The sequence below is a fragment of the Anomaloglossus baeobatrachus genome, chromosome 3 (genome assembly GCF_048569485.1).
Source record: "Anomaloglossus baeobatrachus isolate aAnoBae1 chromosome 3, aAnoBae1.hap1, whole genome shotgun sequence".
In the NCBI taxonomy this organism is placed as follows: Eukaryota; Metazoa; Chordata; class Amphibia; order Anura; family Aromobatidae; genus Anomaloglossus; species Anomaloglossus baeobatrachus.
In genome coordinates, this window is record NC_134355.1 from 278,272,995 (window position 1) to 278,286,967 (window position 13,973).

Below are 13,973 nucleotides of genomic sequence, written 5' to 3' on the forward strand. Positions count from 1 at the left end.
GACCGATCGTGAGATGCCACAGATCCGGATACCACGACCTCCTCGGCCAGTCTGGAGCGACGAGTATGATCTGATCTTGCGTAGCACTCTGGGCAAGAGCGCCAGAGGCGGAAACACGTATGGGAGCTGAAACTGCGACCAATCTTGAACCAAGGCGTCTGCCGCCAGAGCTCTTTGATCGCGCGACCTCGCCATGAATGCCGGGACCTTGTTGTTGTGCCGAGACGCCATTAGATCGACGTCCGGCACTCCCCAGCGGCGACAGATTTCCTGAAACACGTCCGGGTGAAGGGACCATTCCCCTGCGTCCATGCCCTGGCGACTGAGGAAGTCTGCTTCCCAGTTTTCTACGCCTGGAATGTGAACCGCGGATATGGTGGATGCTCTGTCCTCCACCCACATTAGAATGCGCCGGACTTCTTGGAAGGCTTGCCGACTGCGCGTCCCTTCTTGGTGGTTGATGTATGCCACCGCTGTGGAGTTGTCCGATTGGATTCGGATCTGCTTTCCTTCCAGCCACTGTTGGAAGGCCAGTAGAGCAAGATACACTGCTCTGATCTCCAGAACATTGATCTGAAGGGTGGACTCCTGCGGAGTCCACGTCCCCTGAGCCCTGTGGTGGAGAAATACTGCTCCCCACCCTGACAGACTCGCATCTGTCGTGACTACTGCCCAGGATGGGGGCAGGAAGGATCTTCCCTGAGACAATGAGGTGGGAAGGAGCCACCATTGTAGAGAGTCTTTGGCCGTCTGGGAAAGCGAGACTTTCCTGTCCAGGGACGTTGACTTCCCGTCCCATTGGCGGAGAATGTCCCATTGAAGTGGGCGCAGATGAAACTGCGCAAAGGGAACTGCTTCCATGGCTGCCACCATCTTCCCTAGGAAATGCATGAGGCGCCGCAAGGGATGCAACTGGCCCTGCAGAAGAGATTGCACCCCTGTCTGTAGTGACCGCTGCTTGTCCAGCGGAAGCTTCACTATCGCTGCTAGAGTATGAAACTCCATGCCAAGATACGTTAGTGACTGAGTCGGTGATAGGATCGACTTTGGAAAGTTGATGATCCATCCGAAAGACTGTAGAGTCTCCAGCGTAGCATTCAGGCTGTGCTGACATGCCTCCTGAGAGGGAGCTTTGACCAATAAGTCGTCTAGGTAAGGGATCACCGAGTGTCCCTGAGAGTGCAAAACTGCTACCACCGCCGCCATGACCTTGGTGAAGACCCGTGGGGCTGTCGCCAGACCAAATGGAAGAGCTACGAACTGAAAATGGTCGTCTCCTATCACAAAACGTAGAAAACGTTGATGTTCTGTAGCAATTGGCACGTGGAGATAAGCATCTTTGATGTCTATTGAGGCAAGGAAGTCTCCTCTGGACATTGAGGCAATGACAGAGCGGAGGGTGTCCATCCGGAACCTCCTGGCGTGCACATGTTTGTTGAGCCGTTTTAGGTCCAGAACAGGACGGAACGAGCCGTCCTTTTTTGGAACCACAAAGAGATTGGAGTAAAATCCTTGCCCTTGTTCCTGAGGAGGGACTGGGATAATCACTCCTTCCGCTCTTAGGGAGCCCACCGCCTGCAGCAGAGCATCTGCTCGGTCTGGACGTGGGGAGGTTCTGTAGAACCGAGCTGGAGGACGAGAATTGAACTCGATTCTGTACCCGCGAGACAAAATGTCCGTCACCCACCGGTCTTTGACCTGTGACATCCAAATGCCGGAAAAGCGGGAGAGCCTGCCCCCGACCGGCGATGCGGAGGGGGGGGGCTGGAAGTCATGAGGTAGCCGCTTTGGAAGCGGTACCTCCATTTGCTTTCTTGGGGCGTGTGTGAGTCCGCCACGAATCTGAGTTTCTTTGCGTCCTCTGAGTCCCTTTGGACGAGGTAAACGGTGTCTTGCCCGAACCTCGAAAGGACTGAAACCTCTGCTGCCACTTTTTCTGCTGAGGTTTGGATGTTCTGGGTTGTGGTAAAGAGGAGTCTTTACCCTTGGACTGCTTAATGATGTCAGCCAATGGCTCGCCAAACAGTCTATCTCTAGACAAAGGCAAACTGGTTAAACATTTTTTGGAACCAGCATCTGCTTTCCAGTCCTTTAACCACAAGGCTCTGCGCAAAACTACCGAATTGGCGGACGCCATTGAGGTGCGACTGGTAGATTCTAGGACCGCATTGATAGCGTAAGACGCAAACGCCGACATCTGCGTGGTAAGGTGCGCCACTTGCGGCACTGCTGGATGCATGATAGCATCCACTTTTGCTAAGCCAGCTGAAATAGCCTGGAGTGCCCATACGGCTGCGAATGCCGGAGCAAACGACGCGCCGATAGCTTCATAGACAGATTTTAACCAAAGGTCCATCTGTCTGTCATTGGCATCTTTAAGTGAAGCGCCATCCTCCACTGCAACTATGGATCTAGCTGCAAGTTTGGAAATCGGGGGGTCTACCTTTGGACACTGTGTCCAGCGCTTGACCACCTCAGGGGGGAAAGGGAAACGCGTATCTTTAGATCGTTTAGAGAAACGCCTTTCTGGGTGAGCGTCGTGCTTCTGGATTGATTCTCTGAAGTCAGAGTGATCTAACAAAGCACTCAATTTACGCTTGGGATAAAGGAAACGAAACTTTTCCTGCTCCGCAGCCGCCTCTTCTGCTGAAGGGGCTGGGGGAGAAATATCCAACAGCCTATTGATGGCTGAGATAAGGTCGTTTACCATGGCATCCCCATCCGGGGTATCCAGGTTGAGAGGGGTTCCAGGAGTGGATTCCTGATCACTCTCATCCGACACATCACAGGGAGACTGATTGCGCTGAGACCCTGAGCAGTGTGAAGACGTCGAGGGTCTTTCCCAGCGAGCTCGCTTAGGGTGGCTGGGGCCATCATCTGAGTCATAATCCTCGGCCTGTGAAGCCGGGGACCCCCCTGTGGGCTGGATACATTCCAAGTAAGGGGGACCTGAGGACAGAGGCCTCTCCGTGCCCAGAGACTGAGCCCCATGCATAGATTGCAAGGTTTCAAGGATTTTTGCCATAGATACAGACATATTATCTGCAAAAACTGCAAAGTCCGTCCCTGTCACCGGGGCAGAACTTACAAGCGTCTCAGCCTGGGTCACTACCTCTCCTGACTCCGGCTGGCGAAGCAGCACCGGGTCGGAGCATTGCACACAATGGGGGTCATCGGAGCCTACTGGTAGATTAGCCCCACATGCAGCACACGCAGTATACACAGCCCTTTTTGCCTTGGCCGCCTTGCGTTTTGAGGATGACATGTTGCTGCTTCCACAGAGCGATCTGGGATATGCAGCCAGAAGCGCACCTCACAGTGCAAGAAATACAATATCTATATATATGTACCCAGTACACTGACACACAGTGAGGCACTAGAGGGACCAGCACAGAAAAATCGCTTACCGCCCGCTTAAAAAGCGGGTGTGTGGTCGCCAGATAGCCCCTAGTCCAGGTCTCCCAGAGCCTTGCGTCCTTCCTCCAGCCAGGCATGCATGTAATGGCTGCCGGCGTCTCTAGAGAGGAAGGGGGGCGGGCCCTGGGCGTTCCTGGCCAAGAGCGGGAAGCCTGCTTCCCTCTGTGCCAAGTGAGAGGGCTGGAGCATGTAAATCAGGCTCCAGCCCTCGTCGCTGCTAACGAACAGCGTCTCTCCCCTACCCTGAATGACAGGGTGGGGGCGGGAACGAAACGGAGCTGCCGGCGTCCTAGGCCCAAAAAGCCGGGGACTAAATTTATAACCGCCGCCGCCGTAAAAGCGCGGACGGCGGATCCCCGGCGCACCACAAGTCACAGCAGCGCCGCCCGGTCCAGAGGGGGTCGGCGCTGCGTTCCCAAACACAAACAATCCCCCAGTAATCTGTAGGGACACCAACTCCACGTTGCGGTCCCCGGCGCACTACAACACCCAGCCAGCCCGGAGTGTGTCTGTGCCTGCCGGGGACACAGAGTACCTGTATGATGCAGGGCCTGTCCCTGATCGTACTCCTGCTCCGTCTCCATCAGGTTCTAATGGGTCTGTGGATGGAGCCCGGCATCAGAGCTGAGAGGCCGGCAGGATCCCACTTCCACAGAGCCCTACCAGGGGATGTGGAAGGAAAACAGCATGTCAGGCTCCAGCCCTGTACCAGCAATAGGTACCTCAACCTTACAACACCATCCAGGGGTGAGAAGGGAGCATGCTGGGAACACTATATGTGTCCTCTTTTCTTCCATCCGAAACAGTCAGCAGCTACTGCTGACTAAAATCTGTGGAGCTATGCATGGAATGTCTGACCTCCTTCGCACACAAAGCTAAAACTGGAGAACCCGTGATACCACGGGGGGGTATAGCCAGAGGGGGAGGGGCCTTGCACTTTTAATGTAGTGCTTTGTGTGGCCTCCAGAGGGCAGTAGCTATACCCCAATCGTCTGGGTCTCCCAATAGAGCGCTGAAGAAATTAGAATTTTGCCTGGACAACTTCTTTAATTTTACATATATAGATAGCTGTGAGTCACAGACTAGGACCATCTTCTATCTGAGACCAATGAGCATCTTCAGATCACCTCCACTCGTGCTGAAATTGTCAGACCTCTCACACTGGGCCGGGACTTCCAGCGTTGATTAAGGAGCTGTTACAGCATTGCCATGACTTGGGTTCCTGGGTCTCTTGCGAAATTATGAAGTTGCGAGAGCCCCGTGTCCAATAAGTGCTGGCTTCTGTCTCCTCACCTTCAGACAAACAAGGTAATCAGCAGGAAGTGAGCGCTGCAGCTGCCAATCACTTTCTATTGATTGCTTCTCTGTGATTCTTTAACATTACAAGTTAAGGCCGATTTACACGCAGCAACATCGCTAACAAGATATCACTGGGGTCATGGAATACGTGAACCACATCCGGCCTCGTTAGCGACGTCGTTGACACCTACGAGCGACCGCTAACGATCAAAAATACTCACCTAATTGTTGATTCCTGACGCAGCACACATCGCTACGCGTGACACTCCGGGAACGACGAACAACAGCGTTCCTGTGTCCTCCGGCAATGAGGTGGGCGTGTCGTTAATGTGGCTGGTCTCCGCCCCTCTGCTTCTATTGGCGGGCCGCTGTGTGACATCGCTTTGACGCCGCACGAACCTCCCCCTTAAAAAAGAGGTTGTTCGCCGCCCACAGCGACGTCTCTAGGAAGGTATGTATGTGTGATGCGTACTGGCGATATTGTTCACCACGGGCAGTGATTTGCTGGTGACGCACAATCGATAGGGGTGGATGCTTTCACTAGCGACATCGCTAGTGATATCGCTGCGTGTAAAGCAGCCTTTAGATTTAAGCTATGAACCACAATATTAAATTAAAAACATACTCAGTTCCTTTTTATTAAGCATACTTGCTCATACAATAACACAGACATACTTCAAATGTACAAAATGTCCAGAGATACAAGGACTTGGGGGTGGGCTAGTGGTTTTACTTTTAGTGACATTTTGGACTTAATTCATCATTAGGTATTGTTGAGGCAGCATACTTGAGTCAGAGGCACCTGATTCATTAAGAGGTGAATGAATCAGGTGTGTCTGATTATTGGTGTTTGCCTCTCCACATATCTTACTGGAGTAAGGTTTCTGGCATAAGGTACAACACAATTCTTCATGACTTAGCCAAGCAATGGCATCACGACCCAGTCCTGCCCAACTCCAGCTCAAGGTCTGCTTACTTTGGGAAGATCTAGGCAAAATGGAAATGTAAAAAATGGCTATGTAAAAAAACACCACTTCAGTGAATTATGTGAGTCGGCACTCCAGTGAGAGCCACTTGAGGTCTTTGAATGGCTCTCACTGAGGGTAAAAACAATGTTTTCGGATGTACCATGCCTCCCCAAAAAATACCCCTCCTATATCCCCCAGAAATGCTCTGTTTATGGCGGGCTGTATGTGGACGAAGAGTCGAACTGGTCAATCATTGGCTTCCATTATACTCATTACTCAGTTGAGCACTTTCAGAGCACTTAACCTGCCTGACTAGAGTAAGGGCAGCTTTGCACGTTGCAACATCGCACGTGCGATGTCGGTGGGGTCAAATCGAAAGTGACGCACATCCGGCGTCTCTTTCGACATCGTTGTGTGTAAATTCTAGATGATACGATAAACGAGCGTAAAAGTGTCGTTATCGTATCATCGTTGCAAGCTCCGACTTTTCCATAATTTTGCTGCAGCGATGGTACGATGCTGTTCCTCATTCCTGCGGCAGCACACATCGCTGTGTGTTACGCCGCAGGAGCGAGGAACTTCACCTTACTTGCCGCCGGCGGCTCTATGGAAGGAAGGAGGTGGGCGGGATGTTTACATCCTGCTCATCTCCGCCCCTCCGCCGCTATTGGCCGCCTGCCGTGTGACGTCGCTATAACGCCGCACTACCCGCCCCCTTAGGAAGGAGGCGGGTCGCCAGCCAGAGCGACGGTCGCAGGGCAGGTGAGTGCATGTGAAGCTGGCATTGCGATAATTTTCACTACGCCAGCTATCACAAGATATCGTACCTGCAACGAGGGCGGGGACTATCGCGTGCGACATCGCAGCATCGGCTTGCGATGTCGCAACGTGCAAAGCCCGCCTAAGTCGATTATTTCAGTGCTCGCCAGCGTCGGATTGGCTACCAGAGGAATCTCCAGTAATGCCAGGCCTGGATTCATTTACCTGCATTGCACTCCGGAGCTCTCACCTGAGCTCCGGCATGCAGCTGAGACTGTACCGCGAGCGCTGAGTGATTGATTCCCCGGCGATTGTAGTTCAGTTCATGACATCTGCAGACAGGCTGGGGTGATTTCCGGTGCTCTCACCTGAACTCCGGATCAGCCCAGCCTCTCTGCAGCTGTCATGAACTGAACCACAATCGCCGGGGAATCAATCACTCAGCGCTCACGGTGAGAGCTCCGGAGTGCGATGCAGGTACCTGAATCTAGGCCTGGCATTACTGGAGATTTCTCCGGTAGCCAGTCCGACGCTGGTGCTCGCCCATCTCTAATAATTATAACTTGCTGATATACAGTGCCTACAAGTAGTATTCAACCCCCTGCAGATTTAGCAGGTTTACACATTCGGAATTAACTTGGCATTGTGACATTTGGACTGTAGACCAGCCTGGAAGTGTGAAATGCACTGCAGCAAAAAAGAATGTTATTTCTTTTTTTATTTTTATTTTAAATTGTGAAAAGTTTATTCAGAGGGTCATTTATTATTCAACCCCTCAAACCACCAAAATTCTGTTTGGTTCCCCTAAAGTATTAAGAAGTATTTCAGGCACAAAGAACAATGAGCTTCACATGTTTGGATTAATTTTCTCTTTTTCCAGCCTTTTCTGACTAATTAAGACCCTCCCCAAACTTGTGAACAGCACTCATACTTGGTCAACATGGGAAAGACAAAGGAGCATTCCAAGACCATCAGAGACAAGATTGTGGAGGGTCACAAGGCTGGCAAGGGGTATAAAACCCTTTCCAAGGAGTTGGGCCTACCTGTCTCCACTGTTGGGAGCATCATCCGGAAGTGGAAGGCTTATGGAACTACTGTTAGCCTTCCACGGCCTGGACAGCCTTTGAACGTTTCCACCCGTGCCGAGGCCAGGCTTGTCCGAAGAGTCAAGGCTAACCCAAGGACAACAAGGAAGGAGCTCCGGGAAGATCTCATGGCAGTGGGGACTTTGGTTTCAGTCAATACCATAAGTAACGTACTCCACCGCAATGGTCTCCGTTCCAGATGAGCCCGTAAGGTACCTTTACTTTCAAAGCGTCATGTCAAGGCTCGTCTACAGTTTGCTCATGATCACTTGGAGGACTCTGAGACAGACTGGTTCAAGGTTCTCTGGTCTGATGAGACCAAGATCGAGATCTTTGGTGCCAACCACACACGTGACGTTTGGAGACTGGATGGCACTGCATACGACCCCAAGAATACCATCCCTACAGTCAAGCATGGTGGTGGCAGCATCATGCTGTGGGGCTGTTTCTCAGCCAAGGGGCCTGGCCATCTGGTCCGCATCCATGGGAAGATGGATAGCACGGCCTACCTGGAGATTTTGGCCAAGAACCTCCGCTCCTCCATCAAGGATCTTAAGATGGGTCGTCATTTCATCGTCCAACAAGACAACGACCCAAAGCACACAGCCAAGAAAACCAAGGCCTGGTTCAAGAGGGAAAAAATCAAGGTCTTGCAGTGGCCTAGTCAGTCTCCTGACCTTAACCCAATTGAAAACTTGTGGAAGGAGTTCAAGATTAAAGTCCACATGAGGCACCCAAAGAACCTAGATAACTTGGAGAAGATCTGCATGGAGGAGTGGGCCAAGATAACTCCAGAGACCTGTGCCGGCCTGATCAGGTCTTATAAAAGACGATTATTAGCTGTAATTGCAAACAAGGGTTATTCCACAAAGTATTAAACCTAGGGGTTGAATAATAATTGACCAACACTTTTATGTTGAAAATGTATTAAAATTTAACTGAGCAACATAAGTTGTTGGTTTGTAAGTTTTATGCATCTGTTAAATCCTGCTCTTGTTTGAAGTTTGCAGGCTCTAACTTATTTGCATCTTATCAAACCTGCTAAATCTGCAGGGGGTTGAATACTACTTGTAGGCACTGTAGGTTCCATGGATACCTCCACATTTAATTGGAATTTTATTTTAATTACGGATTATGCATTTCCACATAACAGATCCGGTTTGGCATGCTCCCAATCCAACATACATAGAATCATGTTTCCAGCTGTAAGATTGTAATATTGAATTCATATTCACCAAAAGCATCAGAATAAAATGTAGATATTAGTGATAGATCAAAATCTGCAGGAGCCACAGACCTAAAAACTTTCATATGCTTTTCATATGCTAAATCTCAATTTCCCTGCAATGTCTTAACTGTTAAAGAAAATGTATGCTTGATAACTAATTGCAGGCATTTACCGGCGTGACATTTTGGACCTATTCCATTTTGAAACTTTCACAAAACTTAACAAGGCTGTTGCCAGACTTGAAATTTCAGAGGATGTGTGTATTAGTCTGGATTACACATTTTCTGCTTCTTTAGTGTGTGCAATATGTCATCAGATTGCTTTACCTGACCCAGTAAAAGTGTCAAGCGATCCATCTCCAGTTGTTGTGGTAGTCTCATTGCTGTTCATTGGCTCTGTTTTGACTGCAAGAAGAGACACTACATAGAAGAATAAGCAGAGATAAGTTTCTTATTCTAAGTTTTCAAGTGAGGTCTCATGCCCAATTTTAACTAAAAACAGCCCAAACTCAATTATCATGCAGTACAAAGATTAGGAAATTGAGTGAAAATAGAAAGTAATAAAGACAGCTAAAATTAGACATACCATAAGAAATACTTTATATTGGAAACTTGGAGACTTAAACAGTGAGTAAGGCATAGCAAATGGAGACCCCTGAGATCAAAGACAGGGGCGTGTAAAAAAACATCCAATTTTCATCAAGAAAAAATGGATGATTTTTTATCTATACTGTCATCTATATGGGACGTTAATGCAATCCGTATAGCATTAGTTTATATAAATTAACAAGTATTACCCGGTGTTGCCCGGAATAGTAAGTAACTATTCTTAACTATAACAAAATAAAATGTGTTAACAAAACATTATTTTGCACATAAAAGTCGCAAATTAAATAGGCATCACCACGAAAATCATATCACCTCACACATAAGGTGTCCTATAATAACCATGTCCTTCATTGCCTACAGCAAGCAATCAGAGCTCCTTGACCGCTAACAAAATAGAAGCAGAGATGTGACTGGTTGCTATGGGCGACCTGATAAATATCCAGGGTAGCTGTCAAAAGAGCCAATATATAACCCAAACATCCAAACAGTTTCTGTGTGTGTGTGTGTGTGTGTGTGTGTGTGTGTCTCTTTCTGTGTGTGTGTATGTGTCTTTTGGTATGTCTCTTGCAGTATACAGTCATATGAAAAAGTTTGGGCACCCCTATTAATGTTAACCTTTTTTCTTTATAACAATTTGGGTTTTTTGCAACAGCTATTTCAGTTTCATATATCTAATAACTGATGGACTGAGTAATATTTCTGGATTGAAATGAGGTTTATTGTACTAACAGAAAATGTGCAATCCGCATTTAAACAAAATTTGACCGGTGCAAAAGTATGGGCACCCTTATCAATTTCTTGATTTGAACACTCCTAACTACTTTTTACTGACTTACTAAAGCACTAAATTGTTTTTGTAACCTCATTGAGCTTTGAACTTCATAGGCAGGTGAATCCAATCATGAGAAAAGGTATTTAAGGTGGCCACCTGCAAGTTGTTCTCCTATTTGAAGCTCCTATGAAGAGTGGCATCATCGGCTCCTCAAAACAACTCTCAAATGATCTGAAAACAAAGATTATTCAACATAGTTGTTAAGAGGAAGGATATAAAAAGTTGTCTCAGAGATTTAAACTGTCAGTTTCCACTGTGAGGAACATAGTAAGGAAATGGAAGAACACAGGTACAGTTCTTGTTAAGCCCAGAAGTGGCAGGCCAAGAAAAATATCAGAAAGGCTGAGAAGAAAAATGGTGAGAACAGTCAAGAACAATCCACAGACCTCCTCCAAAGACCTGCAGCATCATCTTGCTGCAGATGGTGTCAATGTGCATCGGTCAACAATACAGCGCACATTGCACAAGGAAAAGCTGTATGGGAGAGTGATGCGAAAGAAGCCGTTTCTGCAAGCACGCCACAAACAGAGTTGCCTGAGGTGTGCAAAAGCACATTTGGACAAGCGAGTTACATTTTGGAAGAAGGTCCTGTGGACTGATGAAACAAAGATTGAGTTGTTTGGTCATACAAAAAGGCGTTATGCATGGAGGCAAAAAAACACGGCATTCCAAGAAAAGCACTTGCTACCCACAGTAAAATTTGGTGGAGGTTCCATCATGCTTTGGGGCTGTGTGGCCAATGCTGGCACCGGGAATCTTGTTAAATTTTAGGGTCACATGGATTCAACTCACTATCAGCAGATTCTTGACAATAATGTGCAAGAATCAGTGACGAAGTTGAAGTTACGCAGGGGATAGATATTTCAGCAAGACAATGATCCAAAACACGGCTCCAAATCTACTCAGGCATTCATGCAGAGGAACAATTACAATGTTCTGGAATGGCCATCTCAGTCCCCAGACCTGAATATCATTGAAAATCTGTGGGATGATTTGAAGCGTGCTGTCCATGCTCGGCGACCATCAAACTTAACTGAACTGGAATTGTTTTGTAAACAGGAATGGTCAAATATACCTTCATCCTGGATCCAGGAACTCATTAAAAGCTACAGGAAGCAACTAGAGGCTGTTATTTTTGCACAAGGAGGATCTACAAAATATTAATGTCACTTTTATGTTGAGGTGCCCATACTTTTGCACCGGTCAAATTTTGCTTAACTACGGATTGCACATTTTCTGTTAGTACAATAAACTTCATTTCAATCCAGAAATATTACTCAGTCCATCAGTTATTAGATATATGAAACTGAAATAGCTGTTGTAAAAACCCAAATTGTTATAAAGAAAAAAGGTTAACATTAATAGGGGTGCCCAAACTTTTTCATATGACTGTATGTGTCTATTTTTGTATGTGTATGGGTCTCTTTCTGTGTGTGTGTGTGTGTGTGTGTGTGTCTCTTTATGTGTGTTTGTCTTTATGTGTATGTGGCTCCCTCTGTGTCTCTCTTTCTCTGTCCAAAATACGAGTCTATAATAACAGACCCATTCCCAGCTCCATTGACATTAATGTAAGCAGGTTGGCGAATAACTAAAGAGCGGAGTTTAATTTCCCCCTCAAAGCATAGTCTATGACGTTCCCTTAGTCAAATGAGGCGTCTCTGCAAAATGTTTGTGATTGTAAATGCGACGGTGCTATATATAGAGTGGAACCTTGGATTACGAGTATAATTCGCTACGGGATTGTGCTCTTAAACAAGTTACTCTTATATCAAAGCAAATTTTCCCATTGGAAATAATTGTAATTCAGACAATTCATTCCACAACTCAAAAATATTTACTATCTTTATACAAACTTATTACAGTGATACAAAATAATGTACTGTATTCCTATAAAATCATTGCAGTACACTAATACAAGATACTGTACAGCAAAAAATATAAAATAAATTAACCTGCACTTTAGCTTACATTAGAATTTTTGGTGTGCGAGAGGTACAATACAAGCAATGTGCTGTACTGGTTAGCAGAAAGAAAGTACAATACTGTATCCACAAATGCTAATTGATAGACATGCTATATAGTATATACTGTATTGTACAATGGTATACTGTATACAATATAAGCACATATGTACAGAAAGTTACCTCCAGAGCGGGTCAGAGCATGGTGAAAGGACAGAAACAGAAGTGTACACGATGAGTATTTGCTCTTCTTGTAAAGCAATGCTCTTAAACCAAGTTACAAGGTTGTAAAAAGCTTTACTTGTCTTGCAAAATGCTCTCAAACCAAGTTACTCTTAATCCAAGGTTCCACTGTATTAGATTTCCTACATTAATAATGGCAATGTATCTGAAAAGGTAGCATGCTATACAAATTAATCTGTATGGGATCCAATATTTTGCCCACCTATAGATTTACACAGGCTATTGTCATCCAAAATACAGATGACTAGTGCATGCAGCTATTTTTGTCACGATAACATACGGACAGTTGAAAAAAAATGGTCATCTTAACAGCCTAATTGAATAACATTGGGTGTCAATTTTTTCCTACGCACAGCACTTGGACCGCAAATACAGCTGTGAATGCAGCTTAAAAGCTGTATGTACTAGTTCTGTTTTTTTCCTATTTTATACTACACATAAATACTGACTGTGTCCACATGGCCTAATGCCATGTACTCGCATGCAAAGACTTGCATGCATTTTTTTCCCCAACATTTTTTTTTGCCAGGTATCCACACCAATATGCACAGAAGCAATCAACTGTGATTACGGCACTTTTTCATGCATTTTTTTTTTTTTTGATAGATTTTTTTTGTGCAGATTTGACAGATGATGTGTTTTTTGTTTTCACTTTGTGCAAAAATATAGGTATTCTACAATAAAAATGCTAAATTCTTTCACACGCTTTATTACTTAGCAACACATCTAGATTCAATTGGGATTTTAATATCTGGAAATACAATAGCTCCTGCGCTAGAACTCCAGTTTTTGTTTTTTTTTGCAAAAATAAAAACTTATTCACCAGCAATATTGTCTTTGTGTAATGTGTTTCATACCAGCTCAATTTTAACCATATATTTTCAACTTTCATTATGAACAGCTTTGTCATGTGATCATAATACAAGTAACTCCGGCACTCAGAAGAGATTATATTGTGATTATTTTTTATTCAAAAAAGTTTTTAAAAAATAATCACTATATAATTTCTTCTGAGTGCCGGAGTTACTTGTATTATAGTTCGGATTTTTTCTCCAGAGCACCCACCTAACGGTGTGCTTAGCCATACCTCATCTTGTCATGCGATCATGACACAGTAAGTAAATATCTGACTTCTTATGTATTAAGATAGGAGATTACTATCTGTAAGATTACTGGTGGCATCTCACAAATAACTCACCTTCAAACTCAGCTCTCCTTGTTGTCACGTATGACTCACATGACAAAGATGATGACATTTTTCTTTATATTACGTGTAGCAATTCCAAACAATGATTACAAGCAGTTATAAATTCCCCCTGATTTATACTGCCTGTCTTTACCAATTGTGTATATAGTATGTACAATGTCATGTATATCCTATGTGACACAGTTTCAGATTTTTTCATCCTGACTCCTGCTTATAAGAGCTGACAGGTAAAAACCTATCACAAGCAGGAGGCAGAGGAGAAAGGCTGAATCTGCATTCCATAGGATATTCTGGGACTCTGCAGTGGGTGCAGGGTGCAGCAGTTCCGTGTTACTGAATGCCCCCTCTACCCTTAGATCGGTCTCA

The 13,973-nt window shown here is 45.8% G+C and overlaps 1 protein-coding gene across 9 annotated transcripts in view; it reads right to left on the minus strand.

Annotated features, from left to right (window-relative positions):
• EYA4 (EYA transcriptional coactivator and phosphatase 4) overlaps nucleotides 1-13,973 on the minus strand; it is a 579,250-nt gene that overhangs the window by 207,236 nt on the left and 358,041 nt on the right. For 4 of the 9 annotated variants that reach the window (XM_075339869.1, XM_075339866.1, XM_075339867.1 and 1 more), the window contains one exon: nucleotides 9,083-9,175. The exons of 3 other annotated variants lie outside the window; for them this stretch is intronic. In XM_075339869.1, the coding sequence (XP_075195984.1) occupies nucleotides 9,083-9,175 (93 nt within the window). The remainder of the gene's footprint in view (nucleotides 1-9,082; nucleotides 9,176-13,973) is intronic. 2 more of the 9 variants (XM_075339870.1, XM_075339868.1) reach the window with 1 other exon arrangement.